At 42.0% G+C, this 19,104-nt stretch overlaps 2 protein-coding genes across 17 annotated transcripts; one reads left to right on the forward strand and one right to left on the reverse strand.

Moving 5' to 3' along the window:
• Positions 1–615: 615 nt before the first annotated feature.
• LOC135301744 (probable 2-ketogluconate reductase) lies at positions 616–8,872 on the reverse strand. Of its 15 annotated transcripts, none has more exons than XM_064422134.1 (8): positions 8,753–8,872; positions 7,436–7,520; positions 6,921–7,156; positions 4,473–4,857; positions 3,069–3,240; positions 2,090–2,268; positions 1,265–1,361; positions 616–876 (listed from the first exon to the last, which is right to left on the reverse strand). In XM_064422134.1, the coding sequence occupies exons 3-8, from the start codon at positions 7,107–7,109 to the stop codon at positions 720–722; spliced, it is 1,179 nt and encodes a 392-aa protein (XP_064278204.1). In that variant the 5' UTR covers positions 7,110–7,156; positions 7,436–7,520; positions 8,753–8,872; the 3' UTR covers positions 616–719. The 15 variants fall into 15 exon arrangements, with proteins under 15 accessions (XP_064278204.1, XP_064278195.1, XP_064278215.1 ...); XM_064422125.1 differs by having other exon boundaries at positions 8,688–8,825; XM_064422145.1 differs by lacking the exon at positions 8,753–8,872 and adding an exon at positions 8,641–8,697.
• Positions 8,834–17,716, forward strand: TXNL4A (thioredoxin like 4A). 2 transcript variants are annotated; one of them, XM_064422285.1, is made up of 4 exons: positions 8,834–8,940; positions 9,058–9,231; positions 16,364–16,467; positions 17,153–17,716. In XM_064422285.1, the coding sequence occupies exons 2-4, from the start codon at positions 9,079–9,081 to the stop codon at positions 17,322–17,324; spliced, it is 429 nt and encodes a 142-aa protein (XP_064278355.1). In that variant the 5' UTR covers positions 8,834–8,940; positions 9,058–9,078; the 3' UTR covers positions 17,325–17,716. The 2 variants fall into 2 exon arrangements, with proteins under 2 accessions (XP_064278355.1, XP_064278361.1); XM_064422291.1 differs by lacking the exons at positions 8,834–8,940; positions 9,058–9,231 and adding an exon at positions 10,520–10,603.
• Positions 17,717–19,104: the final 1,388 nt, after the last annotated feature.

Consider the following 19,104-nt stretch of genomic DNA (forward strand, 5'->3'; position numbering starts at 1 on the left):
GTGTTAGGTTAAAAAGTTATACTGTATTAATCCTTTTCAGTAGCGTGCTAAATATAGTTTTATGCTATAACATAATATTAAAATAAAAACTATGTGATGTAAGGTGCTTTTTCTAACTAGCTCAAGAAATTCTTTGCACAGAGATAACAGCAACAAGACACCTAAATCCCCAAGAGAAGAATTATTGCCCCCTTATTGGAAAAGACAAACCTTCCACCCCGATCTTGTCTTTAAGGCGCCAACAGGATTAAGGGGGGCAAAGTTGACAATAACCAGAGAAATCCCTAGTTGGAAAGGAATGTATGCATCATGTATGAGATATATGAATATGCAATAGGCTATTGCTCTTAAGAATTAATCCTTTGTTAGCGAGCCATGCTTTCAAGAGGAAAACATCCTCTTGAAATGCAAGTAAAGTAAACATTGGTAATTCTTTGCTTTTATTGTCCTTTATTGTCCTAATTCTGATTGTCCAAATTCTTATTGCTCTACTTTGTATTACTATTTTTATAACCATTTTATTACTATTAAACTTTTGGCAACTAGCAAGTGATTGGTGTTTTTCACAAAATGTAAGTAACAGAACAGATCAAGTCTGACAGTTTTGCAGCATCATGATGAGCAGTGCAGGAACAGGCTGCTTTTTTATTCAGCTTAAATGTGGTAAGAAACAGTGTCTTCCTGTAGACAGGAGATTTAGTAGCATCATCTAGCACTCATCATTTGGGAAACACTTCACTTGGAATGGGTTGGCCATTGAGAACAGCCAGCATGTTTGCTATGGCTTCTTCTGCCATCATACGGATGGCCTGGACTGTTGCGGTTCCAATGTGCGGGGTTATGATCACGTTATTTAGGTTTAATAAAGGATGATCTCTGGAAGAAACAGAAAGAACAGAATGTGTTACACAAGGAACTTACTCTGCTGCTGTCCCATGCTAGTTGTGAAGAACTGAACCTCAGCAACAGCACGTTCAGACCAAAGCACAGAACGAGCATGAAGCCATGGGATGCTTGCTTACACATTTCTTCTTCTTCTTCTTCTCCATCCACTTTACTCATCGCCTGGCCCATGAGTCAGACCGGCAAAACCCAACACAGGTGGGAAAGGGGAATAACTTGTTCTTTATTTATGATTGTGCAAGATAGCCTGAGGTTTTGGCCTTACGTAATGAGTCTCCCCGTGAAGAGCAAAATTATGAGCACACTTTGAACACAGTTTAAAACATTTCAGATTAACAGACTGGGAAAGAAGTTTCTTTACCTTGGCAGGGGCTCAGGGTATGTCACGTCCAGAGCTGCAGCCCTAATAACCTTATTCTGGAGAGCTTCTACCAATGCATCTTGATCAATAACTGCACCTGCATTAAAGTTAAATCTTGATATTCTGATGAGTTAATGAACACAGATTTACCTATAAGGGGGTGGAACGTCCCCAGGGTCAAGTGAGAAAAACTAAAGGATCTTTATCTTGTTAGATAATAGAATGCCTTTTTAGTAATTATTAACCAAAGATTTTATTTATTAACCTTTAATTATAGGATGATTATAGTCTACTGCATAGGGTTTTTCCTGGGATGAGAGCAGTTTTAGTCTTTTTCTCATTTTGACACTTCCTGTATTATAACAGACAAATTATTTAATCTCTGCAGACTTTCCACTCTTTTATCTCTCTGCTTTGTTTACTGATAATCTCTCTCATATGCTCGTTCAGTGCCAACAGATCTGTCATCCCATGTGAGGCTTCCTTTCTACACTGCTTTTCCAAATGTTACTTAATGTTTTCCCTTGTACTCCATTCTCCCTTGCTGATGATAAACCTTTCAGTTATTTCCACTAAAACCCACTGTCTCTAGAATAAGGCTAAACAGAACTAACCATCTGCTGAGTATCCCTAATTTCCATAGGATCTTTGAAGAAATAGTGTATGATCCATGTAAGTCACACATTTGTGTGACTTACTACTACTTCATGACTCAAACAACAGAGAGATATCACAGACTGAGGCCGGAGAGGGGAATATCAACACAATCAGACAAAACATGACCTCAAGTGTGAAGCCACAAACAGTGATTTCAGATCCTCCTACCTCGGCTGATGTTTATAAGAGTAGCTGTAGGTTTCATCAGCCCCAACTCCTTTTTCCCAATCAGTTTGTGAGTCTCAGGTGTCAGGTTCACAACCAACATAACAAAGTCAGATTGCTGCAGCAAGTCTTCCATCTTTGCACAGTAGTGGGCACCAACAGCCTCTTCCTCCTCCTTTCTTCTGAAGGAAAAATGCACAAATCCCCAAGCTGACACAACTGTTTCTGAGTTTAACAATCAGTCAGCCCTAGGAGAGTTCCAGAAAGCACAGAAACTGAGAGGTTGGGACCAATGTAAAGGATAAGCCATTGATAGGCACAGTTGGTAGAATGGATGCAGAAAGGATGTGGGCTAGAGGGAGCAAGAGGCTATAGGAGTGGTGAGACACTGGAGGAGTGATGCATGTGTGAAAGCACAGCACATAGCAGGCAATATGAGGTTAGGAAGCTGGGGATGCAGTCAGACCCTGCTTTTCTCTCCTGTGTCTATGCCAATTCCTGTGGAGCTTTTCCTTGTCTGACATGGCAGTTAGGACTTGTGATTGAAAAGGAATGAAGTGTGAAAGAAATGGAACTACAGATCCATGAGAAATTAAGGCCTTTGTCATTGGTGCCTGTGTGATGTGTGATCTGGCTAGGCTGAGGAGACTGGTTGGGAGAAGCAGGGATGCTGCCAGAAGCCTGAAGACAGGACAGGACAGGGGACACCACAAGGGCACAAGACCTGGTTTGCTTGGACAACATCTCCCCAATGCTTACTAGTCCTTGTTTCAAACTGGTAGTCACTAACCAGGACAGGGCAAGTGCAGGGGGAACTGCTTCCTGAAGGGAGCAGGAGGGAGCCAAAGTGAGGAAGTGGTGGCACAGTGGTGCTTGTTACACTGCTTACAAGTGCACAGGAAGGCTGGGGACAGAGCAGAGCTGTGGCTTCCGTCACTGCCCTCTAGACAAATGCAGAAATCAGAAATGCAGAAACCTTTACCTTCGGTTTCTGTTATGGTACAGGATCCTCATGTTGAAGGCCCTGGCTCTCTGAGCCACTTTGTATCCAATGCTGCCCATCCCAATGATCCCAAGTGTCGCTCTGGTTACTTCCACTCCCAGCCAGTCAACAGCAAAATGCTTTGTGTCTGGAGACACAGCAATGTGGCAGCCTGCGTGTAAATACATGTTGAATGGGTACAAATCAGCCATAAATGGAGGCCTGGGGGAAAGAAAAGGTTTATCACCATCACAGCAGTGGGGCTCTGGAGCACCCGTTACAAAACACCTTTGTTGATTTTGACCAGTTTATATAAGGGCCTGGATGGTGCCAATTCCTGCACCTAGGCCTAAAGCCAGTAACACAGTGGGATCCTGGCTGGGTACTGTGCTGGAAGGAGTCTCTCCGTGGGCAATTAACTTTTCCACAGCTGTTGTATTTTCTTGGAAGTTCAAAAATAGCTTCTTTGAAACGACCCTGCAAACACTGACTTCACTTTTTTTTCATCTGGGGTAAATCTCATAATTTCTCTCCTGGATCACAACCCAAACCAGTCTCACTGCTTGAATAGGGGTGAAGGATTCAAATTCCAGCTCAGCCAGGGATCTCTGTCAGCTTTTATACAAAGAACTTGAAGTCCAAAAAGATGCAATAGTGAGAAAACATCACTGGGAAAGAGATGTTATTTCATGCTCAGGGATGTAAGCAGCAGTGACAAGACCATGAGTCCCTGAACACAGAGGTGGCTTCTTGTGAAAGTCTCTACTGACACCTTCCTTCCCCAGAAAGGCATTGCATAGCAAGGGGGCGGGGAAAGAACCTGCTTTTAGGGACACAAACTAATGCTAGTGGTACAACTTGTAACAGCTCGGTCAAAAAGATTATCATCTATTTCAAAAACAATGCTGATGCTCTTCAGGAAATACAACCTACTGGTTTTGACAAACTCATCACAGAGGTAGGAAAAAGAAGAATTTATACTAATTACTACTCTGGAGTTGGAGATGTGGCCACTAATGCTTTGTATCTTCCTGTAGCTCCTAATGCTTCTTTCGAGGGGAAATGGAAAGTGGTGACATTCAGTTTGGATGCACTCTGTATTCAGTTTTCACAGCTGTAAACAACCCACCCAGTGAACAGCCAGAGAAGAATTAAGCCCCAGATGTTATTCCAAACAGTATAGCACAAGACTTTCAACCACATAGTTTAGACAAAAGCCTTACTCTTGTCATTGTTGCCCTGAAAAGAAGTGAGACATAAGTAGATGCTTCTGAAAGTTAAGGCCTCTGAAAATTTTTCCTCATAAAAGCATTCCAAATATTGATTCAGAAAGATCGTCTCTACCACAGCAAAAGCGAGGTATGCTAAAGAAGTAGCTAGGACCAAGAAAATGGAAAACATTACCTTCCACTAGTCTTCTAGCAGAGGCCAGCATCAAGGCCATTCCTATGTCTGCTGTTGGGTCTGCCACAGCATGTGGGGTGTTGGTCACTTTTACACCAAAGCTCGAGATCATTTTCAAGTCTAAGTGATCCACTCCAACCCCAGAGTTTGCAATTATCTTTAAATTAGGCAGGCTTTCTAGAAGCTCGCGGTCAATAGTTGGCCTGCACTCAAACACAAAAACAGATTGGATTTTTTTCCTCATTTCTTCTTTGTTTCCAAGAAATTCCTTCATGGTGATAAGGTGAAAGTGTTTCTTCAGAAGTTCTGCAAGGTCTTCTAGCACGCCATGAGTTCCTCCTATATCCAGGATCAAAACAGCAGGCAACTCTCCTTCTGACATGACCTGCAACAGAGGAATAGAAGAAATACTCCTTTGTTTAGGAGAACACCCTGAAAGAGCAGTGATGTTCTTTTAAAAGTTATCACTTAAATTCACATGTGTAGATCAGGAAACGGATCTAGTGTGGTATGTCAGACAACTTCCAAGTACTTTTACCAAGTGCTGATTTAGACCGTAACACCAAGGAACATCCACACACTTACATCCAAATCCAGTCCTACAAGCTGCTCTTCTCAAAGAGTTTAATTTTACTCCTGAATCAATATTGATTTAATACAAAACTAGTAGCTTTTCTGGTAGCTTATTCACCAATGCCTTTCTATAAGCAGTGCTATGAAACAGAGGCTGCTAGAAATTTACTAGAAGTTTCTTGCCTGTTGGCTATGGTTGGTGAAGCTACAGGCAATGAGGCCCAGGTGGGTCTGACAAACATCTGTTAAGGATGGTTTATGTCTAATAAATTTGCACAATGAAGGGCCACCCTTGGACAGCTGTTGGACTGCTTGCCTTCAGTGTCTTAAACATCCAGATCTGTACCTGAATTTACCTCATGCAAAATTTAGCACACCTATGTGCTGAACCATTGAGGAAGAGCACTAGAGGAGATACCACTGATAACACAGTGCTTCATGCTAGAACTTTCCCCTGCCCTGAGAGTTTTGAGCCCAGTCCTCTCTACAGTACTCTGGCAAATGCACTCTGCAATAAGATAGGGGCTCCACACACAACCAAACATCTAATTAGAATTCCTATTGGCGAAAGTGGTAGTTGAAGATTTCCTGCATATCTTAACAACAGCTGTGCCTAATTTCCTACAATTCTTTTTGCTGCGCTCTACTAACATTTGATCTCCATCTCATTCTATCTCCTAGACTCGTGTCCAGGAAACCTGATGTTTTGCTACACGAATCAGAACAAATTTCCACAGCACTATGCTGATTTATTCTGGGCACACGATGCTGGTCAGCTGTGTCCTGCTGCTTCACTCCTCTCACAAAAGCCTTCTGTGAGTAATCAGAACTCAAGCCTGGGACAAAAAGGTGTCAACGTAGGTTGGAAGTTTTTGTCAACCACATTTACCCTTGTCCTGAGCAAACTCAGACTTATCCCAACCACATCTATTAAATGGTTACAATCTCGGCACCAGTACTGCTGTTTTATCCTGACCTTGATGTGCATTTCTGCTGCAGTTTCAGTCTGCTGCCGTACATGGGCTTGAAGGGGCCTCCATGCTAGGACAGGTCTGCAGTTCACCACAATGTCTCTGATAATACTATCTGGTTCTCAGCTGCAGCAAACAAAGCAATGAGGTGAACAGTGCAACCAAATTGCAAAGGAAGACCATGTTTTTATATACATCTCATCCTTTTTTTTTGCCAGCTGAAGTTGTTAACCACATGTAGTCGTCAAAACTGTGCAAATTTCCCCAGGTGTAGTCTGCATTTCTTAAGAGTATCACACAACATTACTAGGATAAACTAGATTTGTGCTGCAGAGTAAATGATACATAGAATAAAAGAGGAGCTGATGTCATATTATGATGGCATTGTCCAGCTTCATGAATGATCAGAATCTGGTAATCCTGGAGGGCAGCTAAACCTTTTGCTGTTAAAACTGGGCACCAGACATGATCAAGTGACTGGCAGATGCCAGTGAGGCAGCACTGTATTACTCCATTTGCTTTCATCACCACCTCCTACCATATTACAATACACCACACATGATGGGCAGAACCAGACTTGTTTTCACCTTGGAAGCACTTTCTACACTTCAGAAGCAGAAGGGTGACCCATGAGGAAGCCTCTAGCTATAAACAAAACAGCTGGTGCACTAGAAGCACACTAGTGGCATGTTGATGGATCTTTCAGTGAGTGTGGGCATGCTGAGCCTGCCACCATTCCAGCTGTGTTTGATGGTCCTGTGACCCATTCACTGCCTGCAGCACTGGTCCAGCACCTGGTGTTCTGCTTGCCCCAGGTACAATCTTAAAAAATCACACTGATAGCAGGAATTTAAAAACACTTAAAGGAACCTCACAGAAGGAAGGGGGCTCTCCAGATACCAACCTTGGTCCTAGTGCTTATTGTTCGCCTTCTAAGTTGGAGAGTCCTGTACCTCTGTTTGTAAATCACACTTCTGTGACAGCGATGTCCATGAGAAGCAATAACTGGATGAATAAACTTGTAAGCCAAATGTGACTGGCCAAACATCGAGGGAATCAGTTTTGACAGACTCGATGCTTTGCTCCTGAACATAATTATTCAGTTATCAGATGTCTTGTCCAGTGTGCTAAATGTAACACCTGTCAAGGATACGACAATTTTGGTTTTGGACTATTACCATCTGCAGTATCACTAAGTTCCTTTTTTTCTTTTTCAAAGTTGTCTCTTCTCCTTTTGTATTTACATAAAACTATCTGCTTCCATGTAGGTAAACAGTCAAAAGCATAGCAAATCATTGACATAAGGTAAGTGCACTAAGTTCTGGTCCTAGCATTGCAGAGAAAACTTTGAAATTAAATTGAGACAACGGGGCAAATACGTTTAAGTATTAACTTCAGTGCTAATTGAAATTGACTTACTTCAACTGTAGAGCTTGACTCACTCCTCTTGCAGAGCTTCACTCACTCGCAGATTTGTTATCTGGGACTGCTGTATCACCTTAGACTTAAACAAATCATAGCAAAATAAGCGACGTAATTTTTCCTAGCCCAGTTTTCAGTTAAAGTTAACAGCCTGCGTTATCCAGCATCAATTCCTCCCACTAACTTCTCCAAAGAAGACTAATTATACCTGAGCACAACCAAAGCACTAACCAGGGCCGGTTTCTCTCTGACGACCGCCTTTCACAACTCGATCCCGCGGCAGCTGGAAGAGCCGGGAGCTCACGGCTCCCGCTCGGGGCCGGGCACATCCGCTCCTGCCCTGCCCCGCTCGCTTAACCCTGCCCTGCCCGGGCACCGCCGGCTCCGCGGCTGGCGGCTTCCAGGGAAGCTCCGGCACGGAGATCACGCCCCGCTGCCTCTGCCCTTGTCTGCAGCCAGGCCGCGCTGCCTCTCCTTTCCCTCTCCCTCTCCTTCTTCCCTCCCCGGACATCCTAAAAAGGCGATAAAGCAAGACGAGGACCCGGATAGTTTTTGGAGAGGTCAGCAATTATGGGACAAAGTTATTTGCCACCAATTTACATTGTTCCCCACAGCCAGGCTGCAGCTTGTGGGGAATTGTTATACTGGAAACTATGCTTTTGTCCCTGCCTGCCACAAGCTAACTTTTCAAATGAGTGTCTGCTGTGGAATTAAGGAAAATGATTGGTCTGGGATGGCCTATGCCAATGGCCAGCTCAATTCTGGAACCCAGGGCTGGAATGTGCTGGTTTTGCTGCTGACTACTTGCACTGGAACGTTTTCCCAGAGTGCTCCCGTGGTGGCACTTTGGTCACCGGAGCCATGGGAGAGCTCATGGAACCCCAGCGCGAGTCTGGGAGCGGCTGGGCAGTGCAGCGGCCGGGGCCGGGGGCATGACAATTGTCATTGCTGTGGGGGAATACACTGAGAAAACTTCCCACAGCCAGGAGATGCAATAGTACAGAACCACAGAATTGCTGGGCTGGAAGGGACCTTAAAGAAGCATCTGGACCCAGCCCTCTGCCATAGGCACCTTTCGCTACACCAGGTTGCTCAGAGCCCGTCCAACCTGGCCTTGAACTCCCCCAGGAATGGGGCATCCACAGCTTCTCCGACCATATCTCACGATCAAATCCCACGGAGGTTTCAGGGAATGCACTGACATCAGAGCGGTCAGCAGCAGAGAGTAGGAGATCTCGGCTCTGATCACCTCTGTTTCATCCTCCCCGTGCTAGCCGGCATCACCGATCCCCACGGCACGGCTCCACATCCCACCTGCGAGGGGGGACGCAGGCGTCCCCGACCAGCCCGAGTGCGCCCGTCCGGCAGCGGGCACTCCTCCCGTCGGGAAGGCGGCCGTCCCGCGCCGTGCCGGAAGCGCTCGTTGCGGTGCCCGCCCTTCCGTTTCCCGCCGCGCCGGCGCTGCCGCCGCTCCGTGTCTCCGAGGGAAGGACGCCCGCGGGGTGCGCTGGGGACGGGCCGCGCCGGGATGGGCGGGCCGGGGGTGGCTCGGTGCTGGCGCTCGGGGCCCGGGGAGGGGTCGGGCTGTTAGCTGCATGGGCATCCCTGTCGTCCCGCAGGCTCCCCGGCCGGCTGCCAGGATGTCGTACATGCTGCCGCACTTGCACAATGGGTGGCAGGTGGACCAGGCCATCCTGTCGGAGGAGGACCGGGTCGTGGTCATCCGCTTCGGGCACGACTGGGACCCCACGTGCATGAAGATGGACGAGGTCCTGTACAGCATCGCCGAGAAGGTAAACGGGAGCTTTCTGCTCCTTCTGAGCTCGGTGTTCCCCAGGCTTGCTTGGAGCCTGTTGCAGCTTATAACTGGGGTTCTGCACAGGTATCGCAGCTTTAGGAGGCAGCGGGAAAGCTGCGCGGTTTCACTTTCATGAGTGTCTCCTAAAGACTGCTCTGATGTGTTCTGGCGGGTGCAAAGAGTATCGCAGATGTTCGGAAACCAAGGGTGCTGCCTGTTAATAAGCCATGACTGAGTGAGCATCGGCATTCAGGTGGAAATTGCTCGGTGTAGGGCTGCCGCGGCTCCAGGTAACGCAGGACACCCACTTTACAGTGGAAATGTGTGGTACCTTCGGGTTTCCATCTGAATAACTTGAAAAGTTACTTTCATTTTGGCTCTTAAAAATGGTGAGGTGCTAAAATGTGCGGGATGGTGTTGATTAATCTGTCACTCATATAATTCTGATTAATGTATCAGTGATATTAATCTGTCAGGGATGTTATCTGTGGACACTAGTAGCCTTCTGCTGAGTTGCATGGACTGAATTAAGTTTTAAGAGGCAAACTCCACAGCTGTTTTCAGATGGAAACTGAATGATTGCAAACAAACACTTACTTAAGAAAGATACATAGATAGGAAAAATTAGACTGTTAGAATACACAATCAGCTACAATTTGCCTTTCATATATTTGCTAAAGGCTTTGCGACATGATAGATGTAGAATATTGACAGCTCTTTAACTCAACCACATGAAGAAAGAAGCAGAAATATCTGAATCAGAAACGGTAACTTGGGTAGGAAAAGGTGCCAGCTATCATAGAAATCGTAGAATGGTTTGGGTTGGAAGGGACCTTAAAGATCATCTCATTCCAGCTCTCCTGCTCTCCTGACCAGGTTGCTCAGGGCCCCATCCAACCTGGCCTTGAACACTGCCGGGGATGGGGCATCCAGAACTTCACTGCCTTCATAGAAAGTTCTGTGGATGCTGCATAGATTGACATGGAGTTGTTTTTGTGGTTTACTTTGCCTTCTGAAATTTTAAAAAATAACTTTTGTCTTGAAAATCCCTGCTACTGAAGATCTATACCCACAGCCACGGGTTGAGATGTATTAGAATGCAGTAAACAGTTGTGATATGTTTTAATACTCTTGTTTTGTATTCAGCCTGGTGGGAGTGTTATGCTCAGATACTGTAAGAATGGACTTGTGGCAGGATGCTTGGCAATTTGGCAGACCTGCTGGCAGCTAGGGGTGACTGGGGGAAGAAAGAACAAAGTAACTTCTTATTTAAAAATCTCCCTCTGCAGAAATGGCAAATTAAAGGGGGAGATCCTACCTCATCCTCTTGCTTACAAGCCATGTTTGGATCTCTGCTGTTTTAAAGAGTGAGTAAAAGTTCCAATTGTACAGGTGTTTATTCTGGAGAATAATACAGAATGTTAACGTGCTATAATTGCAGGCCACGTTTGAAGACAACATGGCCGTATTTTATATTTGTTACCCTGGTGCAATATTCTTTTAGACTGCAGCATGGTTTTGGGTAGCAGTAATATTTGTCTGTTTTTTATGATAGGATAACAGGGTTTTCTTTTCAGTTTTTGTGGAAAAAGAAACTAGAATGCTATATGAAAGTACAAAGTATCTTATTTTCACTGAAATGTACTCCACTTGCATCTGACTGGGTTTTTTTCCCTAGTGTTATATGAAAAAAAGCAAGGTTTCACTGAATGTCAAAACAAATCATAATTGTAAGTTGATAGATTTTTTTTTTTTGCTTTGTCAGGGTTTCAATCAAACATTGATTCAAGCAAGAATTGAGTCACAAATTTTGTCTTAAAGACCTTTTCTAAAAATACACTTTTTTCTTTTCTTTAAAGGGAACTCGTAAAAACCTGTCCCCTAAAATACAGGGATTGGTTTGCTAAATTAATACACCTTGTTTAAGAAATTATTTATCTATGACTGAATAATGTAAATCAGGTAACTGTTGAATTGGATCAGTTTGGGTTTAGGAAGGATTCTTCAAATGTTGTGCATTTATTTAACCATAATCAGAAGTGTGAATAGCTGTGGTTTTTCCTTAGACATTAGTTATGCCTTTGCGTTTCTGCTAAAGTTACATGAAAAGTGAGAGAGGAGAAGAAGGTGGAGCATAGAAAGAGGTAGCTATGAAAAATGCATATAGGTATTTTAGCTACTGGTGTTTGTAATTAAAAGGTGAGCAAAGTTAGTGCATTTACTGATGTCTGTCTTTTTCAAAATTATTAGCTGTAAGCGCTGCTCTTGGCAGTACAATATCTTTCTCTTTCCCCCTAGAAATTTATCACCTAAATTTACAGCATAATTAGCAAGAAAAAAGTTCAAATAAATATCACCAGTACAGACTTTCAAGTTTGTACTTGCTCTGTTCAGTTCAGTAATGCAAGTCTGCCAGCCACCTCAAATGCAAGTAATTTGGTTGCAAATGCTAGTCTCAGTTCCTGCATGTTTCTTGACCATAGTGTTTTGTTCTTCTAAACAGAAAAAAACACTGTCTAGAAACTGGTTAGAAAGATGAGAAGGTGGAATCTTGGATCTTGTTTCACATTTCCGTAGATATTTGGGCTGTAAGATTTGCTTTTCAAAGGCAGTTGAAATCTTAACAACAAAAAACCAGGAGCGTTACTTACCTCTGACAGAAATTCCAAGAAACTTCATGATATTTGTCAGTCATCCTAGGCATTAATCATAGTGTTAATCTCATGTTGTAGGAATGAATTTATTTATTTTTAGAAGGATATTGTTAATGAAGGAAGTCAGGGAGGAGAGCTTCAGAGGACAAATGAATCCCATGGCATATGATTTTTCTTACATCTGTGTTTCCCGTTTACTAGCAAAGTGTGTGATCTTCATGAAGACAGGATACAGAATCTTTGTCTGATGGTACAAGTCCTATAGATTCCTCTGCTTTATAGTCTTAAGCCATTCAGTGTAAAGATTTCATATCAGTCCTCAGGCAGAGACAATTCTGTGAAGTATGAAAACAGCCCAGAACAGTGGCCAGGCAGTAATGTACTTCTGGGTTTTCTACGTGCATCTTCAGCCATGTGGATTGATTAGACTGATCTGATGAAGCTACCATCATTGGGGAGAACGGGCAAAACCAGCAAAACTGAAGCCCAACCTGTGAAAACAAGTCACACAAATTTGAATCCATGCTGCTGTTTAACTTAGGTTTCCTACTCTACCCGGTCCCCATGGAACAACAGCTCCAACAGCCTGGTAAGGCAGAGAAAGTTTTGAATTGAAAGACAGATAAGGGAAGTCAGGAGTGTCAGGAATAGTTAATATCTGTCTCTGGAAATGCTTTTATCTTCAGTTGCAGCACAAGTGAGGTGCTGTCCAGAAGGAGGTGTCTCACTAGAATTTTGATTTTTTTCTTCAGAAAGCAGTTGACTTACTGCAACAAATTTACTGTATTTAGTGTATGTTATGAGGTTAAGCACTTTCAGAGTAAACTTGTGTTATGTGTTCAACTTCTAAAATACTACAAGTTTTTTTTCATATTGTTTCTACAGTAAAATTTTGGTCTATATTAACAAATTCAGTGTAGTCTCCGTTGTAACTACTGCAACTGCTTGTATTTAGTTGGATTTGCATGTTTAGAGTTGTATTTTATTCTTGTTCTGAGGTGTCCGTCTTGTTTAGACTGCAACCCCTGGTGCGAGGACACGAGGCTTGACTCCATTTTGATAAGAAGGCTGATTTATTAAGTTATATATTATACTAAAATACTACATTTCAGCTATACTAAAAGAACAGAGAGAAGAAGCTCAGAAGGCTACAAAGACAAGAATAGAATAGGAATGAATAACAAAAACCTGTGACTGCTCACAGCCTTGGCACAGGTGGCTGTGATTGGTCACTGATTGAAAACAATCCACATGAACCAATGGAAGATTCACCTGTGGCACTCCACAGCAGCAGATAGTTATTGTTTACATTTCTTTCCTGAGGCCCTCAGCTCCTCAGGACAGGAAAAATCCTAGCAGAGGCTTTTTCACTAAAAATCCTGGCAACAGTCCGTATTCTATTCTCAGTTACAACTCACAGATCAGATAGAAAACTTGTTAGCAACCACTGCCTTGACAGGGTAGCAAAGCTGGTTTTTTACAGGGGTATAGGTTTTCAGCTGACAGCTCTGTCTGAGCAATGGATTCACATCCCAGCAGGGAGAGGTCAACCTTTGGTTTGTCTCCAGAAACTGGGCACATCCACAGCAGTCTGAGTGCATAAATACTTCCACTGCTTTTGCTTAAATCAAAGCTTTTTTGTGAATTAGAGCTGGCTGTGTGCGAAGCTGGCTCAGATGCTGCTCTGTACTGCTGCTGTCTTGGGTCCAGTATTGTGTCTGAGACAGGAACTGCTTCTTCAGGCTCTAAAACTGGTCAATACTGTGAAAAAAGAGACATCTGAGTCTCTACAAGGCTTTTCTTGTGTTGAAATGAAATGTCTCTTGGTGACAAGCTTGCCCACCCTGGCACATTAAATTGCCCAGCCCCAAAACATTATGTAGGCCACTGCAGTTCTCTTGCATCAGCCTCTCCATGTGTTTATCTCGTCCCTCCTTAGGCCTGAATTCCTATTTCCTGCTGCTATCCCTGGCAGTTGGTGTCCAAACTCAACGGAGCACACCCTCATTCAATGTGCTCGTAAGCTAACTTGTTTTGGAGTGGTGATCTTGCCAAATTTGAACTGAGGAAAGTGAGGGGAACAAAAAATAGAGTAGCGTTAAAAGTTTCTAATTAAAATTTGAGTCCAGCTTTAAGGTCTTTTTCAGACTAAATATGAGCTTTTCAGCAGGTGACTGTTGTCAGTTTCACTTCTGTGAAAGTAGGTCAGAGAGAAGGAAGATTTAATTAATGTCTTGGAGGTTTGGATCCTGGTGATCACTTGCACATGTGCTCTGCTAAGGTGATTTGAGTGATCCAGTCCTTTTTTGTAAGATTTATATAACAAATTAAGAGTTACAGTCTGTTTCTCTTGTATGAAATCCTAGGCTGTTGATGACCACTGATAGTGACAAGCATTTCTGGTTCTGCAACAACTTAACTAAATTAAATGTATATAATGTTAAACTGACTTTAAAAGGTTTTTTTTGTTCCAGTACTATCTGGAGTACAGAGTTCTTGGAAGTAAAATTTTGGTTCAGGAGTGCTTATGGAGCAGTATTCTGCATACATGTAAATCTCCTTGGACTAATCTTTCATCAAACAAAACAGGTTCTAAGAATGTTTTATTAATGCTAGGTTTACCTTAAAATTATTTTGCAAGCTCCAGATTAAGTAATTGTTGAGAGATGGTGTGCTCTGTCAAAAGTGCTGAGTGTGTTGTAGAAATTTCCCCACATGGTGAAGGTGTGCTGCTAATGCTAAAAATACCAGCAGGGTGGAAGAAGTAATGATAGGATAAAATGAAAACGGCTCCTCAGGTGTTTTGTTTTCTAAAAAAAGGGCCTAAACCCCCACAATTGGCTTTTGTCTGCCACCAGGGCTCACCAGGGAGTAGCTTCAGTCACTTCTCAGCTAAATTGTGCTGCCTCTGAACATCCCATTAAGGTTCTTAGAAGTCTTTAATGTAAAATTGAAATGGGTGTGAAGGATCCCTTCAGAGGGTTTGATATTATGGCTGTTTTAGTTTACAAGGCTTTACCTCCTGGCTGATTTAGAACATAGCTTAAATGGGATGTTTTCATTGGAATGTTGACTGAACCTAGGACTATAACTGGCTCCATAAAAGCACAGTAAAAACTTTAAATGCTGCTTCGCTCTAGAAGAGATTTTATTTTCTTTCCTAGTAATGCTTACTTACATTCTTGAAGTGTGATTATTTTTTATAGTTTTGAAACTGTATTAAAGCAGAAGTCCGTAAACATTTATTTACTCTGCGCTTCTGAGTTTTTTTTGTAAATAAACATCTTCATCTTTCTCAGTAAAGTGCCTGCTAGGATGCCTATGTACAAGCTACACAATATGTCATATCTTTCTCATAAAAACTAATCCTGCTCTGTGAATTAAAATATTGTTCCATCAAGCAGATATTATACTCATCATAGCATTTCCAGACTTTTGATAGCAGAATTAACAAGTGGGAAGTACTGTCATGAACAGCGCGTTTGTCATAGATTTTAGAACATGTGTGTTTACCTCTGGCTGGTAATGCTGGGCAGTCAAATGGGAGGGACCAAAATTGTGTGAGCAGGTAACTGAGGATGGGGAGGCACAATTGTGCACTCCTGGTGTAGTGCAAAAGATTTGATAATATACCTTAAAGTTAAATGTTTGTGCAATTTGGGTGACTTCTGACTTAGAATGTAATGTGTGTGAGTGTGTTAATTTCTAGTGTGCACTTATGAGCTAAGTTGAGAAACCAAATTTCCCCGAATTCCACTTAATAACAAGTATGCTACATCTAGGAAACAAAAATGTGACGTGGTTTTCTTGCAGGAATGAAGGCATTGACTGTGACACTAGAGGGGAGGGATTCTTTTGCATCTGAGTAACTCTGCAAAATGAAAGCCAGTTTTACCAGAATTGTCCAGACATTAGCTTCTCACCAAGGTCTTATTTCTTTAGCAATTACACTTTCAAGTTTTAGCTTTGCAGCTCTCAAAAGCTTTGCACCTTTTAGTTTTTAAATTAAATTATAAGTTTCCAATTTTTGACAAATTGGGTGTTTTAGAGGGGGAAAAATGCTTGGAGGCAGGCACCAGGGCCTTGTAGATCATTAGTTTTCTGAAGTCTATAAGCAGCTGATGACAGAGGCAAAATGTGTCAGCCTGGCTTGCACAAAGCAACTATTCTGCTTGTTTAGAGCTGTGCATGTCACTGTGAGTTCTCAGTTCTATATAAAGGACATTTGTTTCTCTGGATGTTTATTTAGCATAGTATCTTTCCAGTTGATACTGGATGTGAAATGAGCTTCTTAGCTATATTAAAAAGTATCTTCCATATTAATTGGTTGTTGTGATTATCAAAAAAAGCAAGGCTGTTTATTCTGCTTTTATGACTTAATAATTTGGAAAATAGATGTTGCAATAATGAAAGCTTATGTATTTTAATTGGTAATATATATTGCTTTTGTATTTCCTGTTTTCTTCTGTTTAGGTTAAAAATTTTGCTGTTATTTATCTTGTGGATATCACTGAAGTACCAGACTTCAACAAGATGTACGAGTTGTACGATCCCTGTACTGTCATGTTTTTCTTCAGGTATGTGATGGTTCTGGAATGTAACTCATTTAAACTTTCTGTTTGTCAAATACAGTGTCTCAGCAGATAATTTCCGAATGCATAATAGCACACTGATGTCTATATTTACATTGCTCTACAGAAGAGTAAACTGATTTTATATGAAAATGGCTTGTTTTCCAATTAGCCTGGTAACAGTGTTTGATAATAGAATACAAATTAGTGATAGTGAAAACTGGGTTTATTATCAATTTTTCTTCGTTTTAAATCTCAAACTTCCTGTTGAGAATACTGTAGTAACATAGCAGTCAAGCTTGTCAAACTTGTTTTCAAGATAAATCAAAAGTAATAAGGTTTTTTTGGAGTTAAGGTTTCTACATTGATGAGATAAAAAGTTCTACTGACAAGCATGGAAGTCTTTCTGGAGATAGACAGTTGTGGAAAAGAAATACAAACAGTAAGGAATATGCTGAAGGATAATTGCACTTGAGTAACCATTTTGGGGGCATGTTTGGAGTCCTTATTCTTGCTTTAAAAATTGGCAGTAAAATGTCAGTTTAAGTGAGAGGAGTAATGCTTGTTTTGCAAGCCTCTTTATGTTATAAGGGCTTCCTTTGATCCTACAAAGCATTTGGGGTGGGGTATAAGATTTCTTTCTGAATTATAATACCATATTAACCTGTTTTTTTGTTCTTCCTCTTTAAAGGAACAAACACATCATGATTGATTTAGGTACAGGTAATAACAACAAGATCAACTGGGCAATGGAAGATAAGCAGGAGATGATTGACATTATAGAAACTGTTTATAGAGGAGCCCGCAAAGGTCGAGGTTTGGTGGTATCACCGAAAGATTATTCCACTAAATACAGATATTGATGTTTCTTTGGGCTGCCTTTTTTCATAATCCTATGTCCAGTTAAATTTATTTCTGTGTATGTGTGTACATATATGTATATTAAAGGAAAAAACAACCTACAAGTCCTAGAATATTGAGCATAATTTGAATTATTTAAAAGATTTGAATTCTGTTTGAGAAGCAGAAAACTCAAAGCTGGAACTGTCTTGAATATTACTGCAGTAATACAGTAGGTGAATTGTGGGGTTTTCTTTTTTAAAGACTCTCCTTTGTTGTCCTTTTGGTATTACATATTTTTGTACACAAAAAGCCTGTTTGCAGAAAAGCATTTTAAATTGTTTCATTTGCTTTTATTACACAAATATCTGGGAAAACTTATAGTTTTTTTAAAGAATAAAATGACTTCCACTTATTTCACCTTAATTTTTTTCAGCTAAGGAAATTTGACCATGAGTACAAATGGGTGCATTGGGTGCAAGTCCGTAATGTTGAAGATTACTTCTTTTGGGATTTCCTTGCATATCATATTAGTCCCCTATATCCACTAAAAATGTGAATAAAACAAAGTGTATTTATTAGTATTTAGCAAAACTCAGAGAAAACATCTCTTGTGACTTTGCTTACCACCACACCCTCATGAGCCTAATGGACTTGTGGTGCCAGACTCCTTTTCCATGGTGGCTGGGCACTCACTTTGAAGCGCTTGGTGAATTGTGCAGTGCCAAAGCATAATTGCACTTCTGGAGCTGGCTGCTGACAGCAGCTGAGGAAACCAAAAGCTGTGCTGTCACTTGACCTCCGGTTTGCCTAATAGTATACCAAAATGCACATGTACTTGGGAGACTTGGATTGGATTCCACTGTGGCATAGCTTTTGAAATTTCCATTTGCATTTCTGACAACTTTTATGGTAATGGAGTTGATATTGTGTGGGGGCTTGTTTATTTTTTTAAACTGATACATGCACATTTACAGGATTAATTAAAACCAAACCAGGCTAGCTCCTTTCTCCAGAAAGAAGTCCCATTTGTTACAAGACAAAGAATTTACTTCTACTGCTACCAAGTGTGTTGTAGAGGATTTAGAAAGTGTGAAGAAAGTAAAGCAAAAGGGTCTCAATTTCTGATGAAGTTAATCTGGTTTAGAGTGGTTATTAATTTTGGAATAATTTATGTTGGAAGGGAATGTCAGCCTCCCAGTCATAGTAGGTTCCACATGGTCAGGTTGCCCAGGATTGTATCCAGTGATGAGTATCTTGATTGGACTAGATGATCTTCAAAATGTCTTCCCACCCTGATGATTCCATGTTCTCTAAGGATGGAGATTCTTCAGCCTTTCTGGAAAGCCTGTTCTGCTGTTTGAGCACCTTCATAGTTGAAAAAGGTGTTCCTTGCATCTAGCTGGAATTTTCCATGTTTCAGCTTGTGTTGAGTAACCCTGGTGTGCAACACCTTCAACAAGAGTCTGTTCCCCGTGCTCTGCCATGGGGTGGTTGGCAGCAAGAAGCCATGGTCCTTTCTTTAGGCTGGACTAAGATTTCTCTCAAACCTTGTATCTGCTGTACTTCACTCTATCTTGGTGGTTGTGTTTTACCTCCCTCACACCACTGCATCTCTTGAACTGGGCAGCCCCCAAACTGACAGAATATTGTGGGCCTGGTCTCCCAGTGAGGTGAGTGGAGGGGGAATGACTTGCTGGCCCTACTTTGTGCTAATACTGACCAGTGGGTTGCTGCAGCCCTTGCTGCCTGTGCACCCTGCTCACTCAATCAATCATTCCTCCAGACCCCTTTCCTGCAAAG

The sequence above is a fragment of the Passer domesticus genome, chromosome 1 (genome assembly GCF_036417665.1).
Source record: "Passer domesticus isolate bPasDom1 chromosome 1, bPasDom1.hap1, whole genome shotgun sequence".
In the NCBI taxonomy this organism is placed as follows: domain Eukaryota; kingdom Metazoa; phylum Chordata; class Aves; order Passeriformes; family Passeridae; genus Passer; species Passer domesticus.

Coding starts and splice junctions, on each gene's coding strand:
- LOC135301744 (XM_064422134.1), bottom strand. CDS start 7,109: ATGTTCAGGAGCAAAGCATCGAGTCTGTCAAAACTGATTCCCTCGATG. Junction 4,858..6,920: donor CAATAAGCACTAGGACCAAG/GTTGGTATCTGG, acceptor CCTCTGTTGCAG/GTCATGTCAGAAGGAGAGTT. Junction 2,269..3,068: donor TACCATAACAGAAACCGAAG/GTAAAGGTTTCT, acceptor TTTTTCCTTCAG/AAGAAAGGAGGAGGAAGAGG.
- TXNL4A (XM_064422285.1), top strand. CDS start 9,079: ATGTCGTACATGCTGCCGCACTTGCACAATGGGTGGCAGGTGGACCAG. Junction 9,232..16,363: donor TGTACAGCATCGCCGAGAAG/GTAAACGGGAGC, acceptor TCTTCTGTTTAG/GTTAAAAATTTTGCTGTTAT. Junction 16,468..17,152: donor ACTGTCATGTTTTTCTTCAG/GTATGTGATGGT, acceptor TCCTCTTTAAAG/GAACAAACACATCATGATTG.